Source organism: Nothobranchius furzeri, chromosome 3 (genome assembly GCF_043380555.1).
Source record: "Nothobranchius furzeri strain GRZ-AD chromosome 3, NfurGRZ-RIMD1, whole genome shotgun sequence".
NCBI lineage: Eukaryota > Metazoa > Chordata > Actinopteri > Cyprinodontiformes > Nothobranchiidae > Nothobranchius > Nothobranchius furzeri.
Window position 1 is genome coordinate 64,346,893 of NC_091743.1, and position 12,775 is coordinate 64,359,667.

The window sequence follows — 12,775 nt, forward strand, 5'->3', positions numbered from 1 at the left end:
GCTCACTGGTGACCTAAGATACACAAAGTCTCTGCTCTCATTGAAAAGTGAAAATTGGTGATACATGTGTGTGACGTCTGACAAGTCAGAAAGATGCTAATTAAAACGACTATATTACCAAAAAAAGGTCCAAATCCACAGAATTTTCCATAACTTATAGATTTTTTACAAATCTGCAAAAACTGCTTTACTTGAAATAAGATAAATTTTGTTAAATATGAACACATTTTGTGGTTCATGATTAAAAAAATAAAACAGCCAATTGGGTAACTGAAAGTTTATTGCCTGGAATTTTTAAAGGCACAATAAATACCTTTGTCATTTTTTTAAATGATAAATGACTCACACTTGTATAGCGCCTTTCAGAGTCAGAGGACTCCAAAGTGCTTTACACTACAGTGTAAATCTCACACACACACACACGGTGGTGAGCTATATTGTAGCCACAGCTGCCCCGGGGTGGCTGGCGCCACCAATCCATCCAACCACCACCAGCAGGCAAGTTGGGTTGAGTGTCTTGCCCAAGGACACAACAGCAGAATTCTCTGTTCGGAGCCGGGATCAAACCTGCAACCTTCCGATTACTGAACAACCTGCTCTACCTGTTGAGCTACTGCTGCCCCAAGCAAGACTGGGTCACTCCCAAAAAAGCTTTTTCTTGCTGATAAACTGAAAACGAGTGTGCAATAGTGGTGTGGAGGGGTCAGACGAGTCGCGGTCAGAAAAGCGTTTTCTGAATGACGATCATATAAAGAATATTTACCTGGTTTCAATTTGTGCCGTTTTTACAGATCAGACCTTTTCTTTTAGACCAAGAAAAAAGCCCTTTTTAACCCTTATATAACCCTTACATTTTCTAAGGTTTTTGTCATTCGAGCACAAAAAAATGCACTAAGGTCATTCAAGTGTTCATTGAAAATAGATTTTTACAGTGTACTTCCCAGCTGCTTCAGCTGCAGAGTGTTAACACAGAATTTAAAGCTGCTTTCTGAGCAGCTTTGGCCAGAACAACCATGTTTTCACAAAGTGATGCAGCAGCGCTCTGAGAATGTGAGAGCATGAATAAAGCGTATGTCCAGTTGAAAATTAAGAGCAAAGATTTGTTTCAAGGACTGAAAATAAAATAATTGCTCAAATAAAGTTGTCAAATATTTGCTGAAGAAAAACTGAATAAAAGCTTCCCAGAATAGTGTAATCTAAATATTATCTATAATATTAGTTTTCTCTGTGCTGGTTGTTCTGAGAAAGCTCTAAAACATCTCTGCACCTTCAGCAGGACACTGTGTCTAAAACCATGTGACATTTCTCAACATGTGTTCATGCCAACGTAACATGTGAGCTTCACCACTCAGGGATAAATACGTTCAATGGGGTGGGGCAGGTTATAAGTAGATTGACTGAAACCCAGAAGGAACTGATCCTGTCAAGATGGACAAGATGATTGGAGCTTCCTGTTGGCTGTTACTGGTTCTGAGCGCTCAGCGGCACTCATCAGCACCCATGCGTGAGCCTTCCAACCCCTCATCTTCATCACTGAAATAATTTAAGCTCAGAAAAATCTAAAAGTGTGTTTGTTAGGATAAATGATTCCAAAAGCTGACAAATAATAAAAATAAAAAAACACTTTAAATTTTGTGTTTAGATGAGAGAATTAACAGAATCATTAAAACAACAAATATAAAATCAATAATTGTTGATTATTGCTACATGAATTTCAGGCTCAGATGAGTTGTATATAAAAGGTGAACACTTGCATTTAGTCTAATATCATTTGGATGTTTTAAGACGTCATGCCTTGACAAATTAACAGAAAGATCTCCTCTAATGTGTGTTGCAGCTGCTGAAGGTGTTCGTTCGTCTGGCGTGGAGGTTCCAGATACAGAAACAGTCTTTTCTCCTGCTGTGACGTCAGAAGAAGAAGCTTTAAATAACACAGGGATTGTTAAAGATGTGAGGATAAACTCTTTAGTAAGTGGAGACGTGGATTCAGGTTCTGATGTCCACATCCCAGTAAAACTTGAGATCGATGAGGTGGATCAGGTGGGACAAGTTGTGGGAGAAACAGCACAAAAGGATGTAGTTCCTGTGGACTCTGCTGGGGAAGCTTTAAATCCAGGAGACGAAGAAGCAGTCTTCATCCGTTTGTCTCACATCAATAAAACTTTGAAAGAAGAAACAGATGTCTCCAAAGCGCTGGAACAGGTCGATGCAGCTAGTGGATTAAGCCTGGTTGGTCGAGAAGAACAAGAAACTAAAGAAGGAAAAACAGGAAAACATGCAGAAGAAGAAGCATTGGACCTTATGATGCTAGAAGGCCCTAATACTGGTGAAGAAACTTCCTGGTGGGACAGAGACAGAGGACGACCTTGTTTTTGTAGAATCCGAGATAGAAGGAAACACGACGCCGGACAAGTCAGGTCAATTAGACCCAGAAGCTGCGGGTCCTGTGGAGCCGGAAACAGAAGGTTTCCTCCTTCCTCGTGTTTCTACAGAGGTTGGAGAAGAAGGTGAAGGCGAGGAAGACATTTTTCAGACAAACACCGTTGAAGGAGTTCGAGAAGAGGAGACAGACGAGGAGGATTTTGGGGCGGCAGCACATTTTACAGATTTAACAAACGCTGCTGTGTCTGCAGCAGTCAGCAGAAAGGCTGACCCTCCACTCAACATCCAATCAGAAGCTCCTGTTTCTTCAGTACAAGAGGCACCTGTAGGTTAGAACGAAAAGAAGCTCAAAAAACCTCCTCTCTATAAAAACGATGTTTAATTACGGATAAACGTGAATTTTCAGCTCCAGTCAACCGAGGAGCCGTACTCAGGGTGGCGCTCCTCACACTTACATCTCTCGTCGTTGTTGGATTTGTTGGGATGACCATATCCAAGAAACTTCGGTGAATGAACAGCAGCAGGTTTGGTTTCTAAATCAATTAGAAAATCAATTTTTCCTTCACGACTCCTCTCGCTGCAGTACGATGACGTAAAACTCTTTTGAAGTTAAAAAGCTCTTCGAGGATGTGGAATGATGGTGAGCAGAACAAGCTTCACTGATGGATCTCAGAATTTCTCACCAGCCAGAGATACCAACTTTTACGCCACTTGCCTGAGACTCAAGCCTGTTTCTCTGATGCAGTGAAAGAAAATCCCAGTGGCAACACAAAAGTGGCTGAAGTCAGAGGAGAAAAGTAACTTCTTTAAAAAAAATCTACATCTGTATGTGAACTACGGATGGGGCGTGGGTCAAATCCACTTATACAGTCATATACATGAAACAAGTTTCAAGTTGTTTACTAAAAACAGACATGATGTTTAGTAGTTTGTGTCTGAGAGTTTTCACCTGAGGCTCTGGTTTCTGTACCACCCTAACTCTGTTTATAAAATATACAGATATAGGGTGTAAAAAATATTGATGCACTGTAATATTGCAATAGTTCATGTTATGATACTGAATCAATAATTAAAAGCAGTGAGTTGGTTTTTATTTACCGTAAATCCTCTAATACAGGCCGGTATTCAATTAAAGGCCGGGTCTCCAATTTCGGCCGGTGTCGGCGGAGGTGAATAATGGCCGGTCTCTTATTGTGACCGGGTGGAATGTGGTAACAAGCAAGTACGGGGGGCGGTTGTGTCATCGTCTCACTTTTGATTTGCCAGTGATAGACTGCGAGGGTAACTTTAACCGTGCAGAGACGAAGAGGAGGCGAAAATTTCATATCAAGTTCAAAGAGAACGTGCTGATTATGCTGCAGAACACTGGGGAGCAATAGCAGGGGTTGTATGAACTAGTCACTAGTCGACTTTACCGCTCTATAGTGACATTTTATGCCTGTCATCGACTAGTCGCTGTCACGTGATAATGACCGGCTAGATGCAGCCCTCGGAAAAGACAGCAGCCTGCTGTCAGCAGGTGACAAGCTCCTGCGCATCGGGGGGGGGGGGGGGGCAACACGCTGTGCCAGAGCGTCGGTACTGACACGCGATCGTTCATGTCGGTTCATTTCCTTTAATGTTTTCTGTCTTTTATTTGCGCCTGATGTGTTTCGCTGCAGTGGAGCGGGGCACATCACCTTGTCCTCCGATGCACTGATCACTGATGCGGCCGCCAAGCAGGGAGCGCTCCGCTGTTTTCGCGGCCGGTAGATCTGCCTCCTGAGCACAGCCACAGTAACAATCAGGTGTCGCCACCTCAAAAACTGATTTAACACGCGATCGTTCATGTCAGTTCATTTCCTTTAATGTTTTCTGTCTTTTATTTGTGCCTGATGCGTTTCGCTGCATGCTGTGGAGCGGGGCGCTGCGCGCATCACCTTGTCCTCCGATGCACTGATCACTGATGCGGCCGCCAAGCAGCGAGCACTCCGCTGTTTTTGCGGTCGGTAGATCTTTTAGAACTGCAGTTCAAAGGTAACTCATAAGGTGAATATATATGAACCCAGGTAGCAGTTTCTCTTTAGGATTGAGAGGAGATGCAGGAATATAATAAACAGGCAGGACAGAAAAATAGTCAAATAAAAACAAGTTAGTTTTTGTACCTGCTGGTTGCAACAAACATACACCATTGAAGGTAATCAGAAGTGAGGAACAGAAAATGAAATAATTATTTTAATGTTTAGAGCAGCAGGAACTCCGAGAGGCTGCAGGCGCATCAGTGAGTTTGCGGCCGCTGCGCAGGGGGAGGGGGGGAGGAGGGGGGAGAGGGCTGAAGCAGAAAACACCGTTGTTAAAAGAAATGTGTTTAACTTTGAAAATGTGGGCGCAATTTTAATTGTCAAAAACTCCAGCGAACCATTAGTTCATTTTGCTCAAATAGAAATAGAGGCCTGCCTCTAATACTGGCCCTCCTTCCAATAAAGGCCTGGAGCTTGATGAGCTTGAGTCAAATACAGGCCCGGGCCTGTATTAGAGGATTTACGGTATTTTATTTGTGTGGGGCAATTCACACTCCGACTGCTAGGTGGCAGCAGTTTTTACAGCCTTTATTGAGGTGGAGCAACGAGATCCTGCAATAACACGGGTGGATCATATCGTCTCCCTTGTATTGTCACACACATAACATATCATTTTCTCTGTATGGTGATATTTATCGTCCATCCATTCTAAACAGCTGTCCCGCACCATATTACACATCACATAAACCAGTTTAGAGTTGCAACGACCTTTTGAAAAATGCTGTTTATGATTTTAATGTCAGAGTTCTGAGGAAAAAAAGTCAGAACTCTGACATTAAAATGGATTAACTTTGTTCTTTCCCATAGATATTTATTAGAGATGTTTTGTATGTGAAAAACCACTATCTTCGTTCTTTATCAAGTTTGAAGAAAAATACAACTGTTTTATTTATTTCTTTTTCTAAGAATTGATTATGTAAAAAATATAAATAAATGAAAATCATGAATGTACTTTTTCATTTTCTGTTGAGGAATATCAATAAAACTATCCACTGAAAACCTGAAAAACTACTGCAACCTGCATTTTTAAAATAATATCTATATATAAAAGCATTAGTGAGATTTTTTAATTAATCATTTATCGCAAAAGTTACTCAGAGTCGTTCTGAAAGGTCTAAAGAGCCACATGTGGCTCCAGAGCCACAGGTTGCAGACCCCTGCTGAACAGTTTTATTTATTTATTTGTTTAGTTGATGTCTGCTTGGTTTAATTTGGTTATGTTTAGTTTAGATGAAATAAAATAGACAATGTACATAATGTCATTAATAAAAATAACTGTAAATAATTGTCATAATTTTAAACAGGTCATAATGTCTGGTGTCATCGTTTGTCTGACGACTGTTTTGCCAGAACTAAAAATTTACATTTGAACACACTTCACAGTGGTTAGTTACGGTGATCCAAAAGCACATTGTGTACATCTCTGATGGAACATGCTCCACATGTTGAGCTGCACATGCTGTCAAAGAGCAGGCAGACATATCGCTTTACATGTTCAGTCCTGCAGTGAGACAGTGAGGTCTCAGACCGTATCCCTCTCACTGACATGCTGCAACACCTGCTCACCCTGCACACCAAGCAGTTTCAGGATGGTGCACCGTGTTCTGGACAATGTCTCAAACTATTTCCTCTGCACTAGTCATTTACAGCAGCACACTAAGGTGGTTTTAATTTACACACTAGTGTGTGAGTGTGAAATAAAAGTGACTTTACAATTGTCTTTTCTATCTTGTCTATAAGTTTCATGACTCTTTCTATTGCCTTTATATTGTTTTGAAGCTTTAACTCAGATATTTAGAGGGGTTCCTTTATTCACAAAGGAATGATGGTCAGAACAAACAAATATACATTAAAGAGACACTATGCTAATTTTTCATGTATTTACATCATTCTTTAACCCTCCCACTGTCCTAATGGGCGTGACCCCACGAGGAAAGTTGACCATTAAACAGGGTTGATGGTTTATCCCTTGGGTCCATGTGGCAGGGGAGAGGAGTGAGCACCACCTCACTCCTGACCTCAAGGGATAAACAACCATCAATCCTGCTCAATGGTCAACCTTTCTCGCGGGGTCACCCAACAAGGAGATAGGTTTTGCTTTTGGTTCTACAGTAAATGGACACTATGGGGTGCTAAAAGCAAGCCAAAACTGCCTAGTCTCCCTTTAAGAAGCTTTAGTAACACACACACACACACACACACACACACACACACACACACACACACACACACACACACACACACACACACACACACACACACACACACATCCTCATAACCATCAACATTATACTAAAAAGAAGGAGAAGGGATTAGAAGAAAAAAAAACAAATGATTAAATCAGGGATGCACCGATGTGAAAATGTGGGCCGATATCTGATATTAATATCCAGACGTGTGACCAAGTCACTGCTTTGCAAGTCACAAGTCTTTCCAGTCAAGTCTCGAGTCAAGTCCAAGTCAAAGACAACCAAGTCCAAGTCGAGTCCAAAGTCAATGAATTGGAAGTCCAAGTCAAGTCCAAGTTCTTAACTTTGAATGTTCAAGTCATAATCAAGTCAGCTGTCAAACTTCAATTTAATGACAATGTTAATAAATAAATTCCAGAAATAAAGCTTCTCAAAGCATCATTTATTTGCTCAAACAAGCAGAAAGTGCAACTGAACTTGATTATAAACGATGTGCTGCTGCATTTAGCAGAACAAGATCAAACCCAGAACGAAGAATGATTCGTGATTTTTGTACATGTCATGCCACTTTTGTGCTAAAATATCAAATATGCTCAAGTCATCAAGTCAACAGATGCAAGTCGATTCAAGTTGCAAGTCATTGGCATTCAAGTCGGAGTCAAGTCATAAGTCTTTATAGTGTAAAGGGTAAATTTACATCTATTTAATGAACCATAAGACATGAGATTCCATAGTAAATATTAAATCAATCTTACGGATCTTTGGGTACTTTTAACCAGAAGATTGGAACTTTTTATTGCAGGGATTATGTATATAACACTTCGTATTAACTTAGAGACAACAGAAGAGAGAGTCACCTTTAAAACATTTGAGAAAATTTATTTCTAAACAATTTTAAACAAGACTAACTCTAAATTCTAAGTGAATGGATGGATCTTGGTGTGAATGAGACGTGAGATGAATAGTGTATGTGTGAGTAATGTTGTAATCAGAACTCTCGTATCCGGAGAAGCACGTCTGAGTGATGAAGTGATGTTTTGCTCTTAAGCTATGATCGGAGTTTCATAAACACAGAAAACGCCATTTGGTCGCTCCACACATGCCCTTCAGGATAAGACCTCCGTACAGATCCAGAATGCCAGGTCCTCTGACCCCCTTTTCGGTACCGGAGTTGATGAAACAGTGTCAGCAGTACGACAGACTAGTCTTTGGATTGTCTCCAGGTAAAAAGCGACAGTTGGTTGACAGCATCAGATGGACCCGGAGGCTCAGTGAGTTCAGCTTTTATTCTGAAAGGAACCGTTGCTTGGTTGATTAAGTGCAACAGATTTTATCCAGCTTGTTGGTTCTTTGCTTAAAAAGGAAGTGCGGGTGGCCGGTCCGATACTTTTCTTAGAATGCAGTGAACTGATCTAAGATGGCGTGGGACTAGTTTTATTAATCTTGATGTTTTGATTTATGGTCAAATCAAAGTTGGGCAGATTTATATACACCACAGAGACTATGCCACGCTTCAGAAAGGAAGGTTCCGATTGGATGGGTAAAAGCAATGTGTTATGCGTTTACATTACGTGGATCAAGATGTCTAGATTAAAGTCATATTACTTATTAAACTTACTAATCATAACATTGTCATTTCACAGATTGGTCAACCTCTTATTATTGACTAACACTTTGTTTAATTAGCTTTATGAAAAATAGAGTTCTTTGATTTATTAAAAAGAAAGAGTCCTTTGTCTTCATTCTTCTCTTGGGCTGGAAAGGAAGCAGTTTAGAAGCAAATGCATGATACATGATTGAACAATATCTCATGCAGATTAGTTCCTGCTGAGGAGAGGGGGAAATGACTTTTGGTGGAAAACAGTCATTTCATTCCGTTACATATCCCCCCTTTTCAATGGTACAGTGGTCCGTACAGAGACCACCTGGCGTTGAACAAACCAGAGTCCTAAAGGGACTCTGACGATAGGGGAAGGTGCAGTTCCCCAGGAAGAGGCCAAAAGTGGTGAGGTACGAACCCCACTCCGAAGAACAGTCTTGCTTAATCCCTCTTAATCCCTCGGGAAGCACACAAGTCAGCAGATTATCAAGATATCCCAGTGGAAGTAATAATTTGAAGCAGGAGCAAAACTTTATATTTCCACGGGCAGGGAATACTTCCAAAATAGCATATTGACCTTTGTAATTGAACTTATTGTGATCCAGTGCAGGAAAGAGCAGCAGGTAGGTCAGGTCCCAGCGAGTGAAGTATCCCAGCAATCATGCCAGACTCCACAAACGTCCAGGTCCTACGAGCCGGAACACCAATCAGGAAGAGTAGAATCCGATGACGAATCATAGGTCCACCCCCAGGAAGCGAGGATCATCGACGAAACTCAGCAGAGGAGAGAGAGCACAGCACAGGGCACTTCAATGTAGACACAACAAGATGGCATCTAATGCAAATTAATAACCAAAAAGAAACCTAGCACTGTGAGTACCTGCATGTATTATGTGTAGCAATTACGTGAATTAGCGTTTTAAGTGAAGAAATGGATGCAATACACTACGTGTACTGGAAAAAGTGGTGCAAAAAGAATAAAATTTATAAAACCCTATACTGCGTATGGGAGAAATCACTGCACTAAGTAAAAATGTTATCAAAATGAAGGGCAAAAATGGTTGTAGCCCATAATGGTGAATTAACAAAGTGAATCATAAAGTTTTCAAAACTTAATCACTGTAGTATAATTCTATAAAAAGATAGATATATGAGTGTCAAAGAGCACTAAAATGTAAATCAGTGAAGTTAGTAATCAACCTACATGTGAATGTACCCATAAGGAATTACGATTAGTGAAAATAAAAACAAATTTGGATAAAAGTAATTTGTGGACTAAACCCCTCTACTGTTAACCACCTGATTGCCTGACTTCAGGAACCCACAGCATGGCCATCTCAAATCACCCAAGTCTGCACGTCATGTATAAACAGGAGAGACAACCATGCACACACACAAACATAGACAAACATGTGTAACTCGAGACAGAGAACTATGGAGCCGACGAGTCTGGCAATAGAAATCACTCCACCTTCGACGTTCTATCTAAAGGCGCAGGAGGTGCAGGAGGAGGAGCAGGACCGGCTGGCTCAGGCGGAGGCACAAGGGCAGCCGGTGCTTCACGAACCGGTGCGATCATTCCGTTACAATAGATTTTATCAAGTCAAGTCAGAAGTCATTAAAATAATGACTCGAGTACACACCTATGTTAATATTGCTGTTATACCTGCTAACCAATATTTACCGAATTTACATTGATGAATGTAAGAAAATATCAATACACTGAAATATTGTAATATTTTGTGTAATGATACTGAATCAACATTTAAAAGCTGACAATACAATTTTATTGGAAATTCACACACCGATCTTTGTATACCGCTTTTGTGTGGTGCAGTTCAAACCCTGACTGCTAGGTGGCAGCAGTTTTTACCACTTCACTCTTGACAGTGAAACAAAATCTTGCGATAACACTTTTCATTTCATTTCATTCATCTGGCCTGAGTTTTTCATTTAAGTTCAGTCAAGAAATGGCTTTTGGTATCACAAGATATTGTATATTATGAAATATGTCACATTGCCAGATTGTTGCCAATAAACACCCAAAATATGAAAATCACCCCCATTCCTTCTAAAATTGATACATAAATGGGTACTAGATGGAAAATATATTGTTTGTAAATACTGGCCCAGTTTCAAATATTGGACCGATACCAATATGCAAAAAAACGGCATTGGCCGATACTGATATTGATGCTGACATATCATGCATCCTTAGATTAAATAGATTTTCTTTGTGTTGGAATGTTTATTTATGAATTTTATTTTTCATTTAGAATTAAATATATTTATGGCAGAAGCACGAATCGCTAACAGCATTAAAAGGAGAAAAGCTGTATAATGTAATCAGATTATTCTTTCATTGAATAGTAATAAGAGCAAAGCATCGTAATATATAAAACCAGCACTCTAATACAAAGAAAACTGGTTTCATCCTGCTGAAAACACGTTTGAATTAGACATGGGAATAATTAGTATTTCTGTGAGTAACCTGTGTTTAAATCTGCATCAGAATCACAACAAATGATTCTGGGGTTGTCTGTTTGAGGTTGAAGGGCGCCCTCTGGTGGCTACAGACGCAAACTGGAAATATTTCATGCTGAGGAAAGTCTAAATATGTGTGGCAGAATTTAAATGAACTGTTAGTTTATTAGTGCATTTAAATAAATGATGTATTTTCATAGGAGAGGGGTTTAAATTTTTACCTGAATACATTCAAGCCAGTTCTGCAAATTAAACTGACTTTAATTTAAGGTTTTTCACATTCAGATATCATGGAAGAAAATCTCAGTGAATTACAGATTTAACTGAACCTTTGGTTAAAGGTGTTTATTTAGATGCAATAGATCTGATCCCATACCCCATCCAAACTGTTGCTGTGAACCCACGACACCAGGCTTCAGTGCAAGTACAGCCTGATGTTCCAAAAATATAATTTGCAGGTAAAGAACTGTGAATGAACTGGAAAACTGAGCCATGGCCAGCTGAGGCAGCTGATCTTAGTCCAGTCAAACTGAATAACGAGAAAAAGACCCACAAACAACCCATTGCAGTAAAGCAGGCAAACTATCACCAAGAATGTATCTTCTGTAGTCAGATTCCATATTTAAAAAGAGCTGGTCTGAAGGACAGCACAAAGGCAATCATCATGGCTGCACAGGAACAGGCCCTAAACACCAGAGCAACAGAGGTCAAGATCTACCACACCAGATAAGGTGTAGGCTATGCAAAGAGGCCCCTGAGACAATCCACCACATAACTGCAGGGTGTAAGATGCTGGCAGGGAAATCATACATGGAATGCCACAACCAAGTGGCTAACATTGTGTAGAGGAACATCTGTGCAGATTATGGACTGGAAGCCCCAAGGTCAAAATGGGTAACACCCCCTAAGGTGGATGAGAACGAGAAAGCCAAGCTCCTGTGGGTCTTCCAGATCCAGACTGAAAAAATGGTGATGCAAACCAACTGGACATTGTAGTGGTGGACAAACAACAGAGGACAGCCGTTGTGGTTGATGTGGCAATACCAAGTGATGGCAACATCAGGAAAAAAGGAACACGAGAAACTAAAGAAGTACCAGGGCCTCAAAGAAGAACTTGAGAAAGCCTGGAGAGTGAAGACATCAGTGGTGCTCATATGGTCATGGGGGCACAGTAACCCCCAAAATGGAGGAGTGGCTAAAGCAGATCCCAGGAAAAACATCAGACATCTCAGTCCAGAAAAGTGAAGTTCTAGCTAAGATACTGCACAGAACCCTCAAGCTCGGGGTTACAAGACACCCTTGGAATTTGATTGCCACTCCAGTTGCCACCCCACTGAGTACCAATTAACTTCATTTTACATTGTTCACAAAAGACTATAGGGCTTATCAATTGTAAAACAAGCTGTTCCAGCTTGCACCATTAATGTTGGTTTCTGGTACCAGGCCTACAGAAAATTTCCATATTACTGTTATTATTCTGTTTTTATTTTTATTTTTTCATATTGATATAAATAATATTTAGAGTTCTGGTCCTAACTCCACTCCAGTTGGTGACGGTAATGCACCAAGAAGTGGCTGCCAACCACCACAAAACAGCTCAAAAGAGAAGAAGGCCTACAAGTCAAGTATTCTTTATTCTGGACTCTTAGTCCAATTTACAGAAGTAGAAAAACATTGTTGGTAAGATAAAAAGAAATGAGCACAATATGACACGCCAAAGAGACAAAATAATAATGAAAACAAGAACAAGAGACAATAAACAATACATGCAATGTTTATGAAGAAGGGAGAAAAAATGGACATGGCACAGAGTGGGGCTTTGAAATTCACTGGTATGCAAAAGATGAATGATCTCACCCCCAGACCCCCCCCCCCCCCCCCCCACCCACCCACCAACACACACACACACCATAAGTTTTGGTGCCACCCAAGCATTAACAGGTGCCCACCTGGGCCACCCCATTTTAAAAAGCTTGGACACGCCAATGATTAAAACAAAGTTTTTTTCTTAGACGCGTATCTCCAGACCCTTAAAATGTACTTACAAGTAGTTTTTATTC

General features: G+C 40.5%; 1 protein-coding gene across 1 annotated transcript; it reads left to right on the forward strand.

Annotated features, from left to right (window-relative positions):
* The first annotated feature begins 1,383 nt into the window (after positions 1-1,383).
* Positions 1,384-3,475, forward strand: LOC129152337 (uncharacterized). The gene is made up of 2 exons (XM_054730131.2): positions 1,384-1,504; positions 1,838-3,475. The coding sequence occupies exons 1-2, from the start codon at positions 1,429-1,431 to the stop codon at positions 2,509-2,511; spliced, it is 750 nt and encodes a 249-aa protein (XP_054586106.2). The 5' UTR covers positions 1,384-1,428; the 3' UTR covers positions 2,512-3,475.
* The last annotated feature ends 9,300 nt before the right edge of the window (positions 3,476-12,775 follow it).

Excerpts from the sequence above, each read along its gene's own strand:
- LOC129152337 (XM_054730131.2), top strand. The coding sequence starts at position 1,429 with ATGGACAAGATGATTGGAGCTTCCTGTTGGCTGTTACTGGTTCTGAGC. Across the intron at positions 1,505-1,837 it reads GCACTCATCAGCACCCATGC|CTGCTGAAGGTGTTCGTTCG; the intron begins GTGAGCCTTCCA and ends TGTGTGTTGCAG.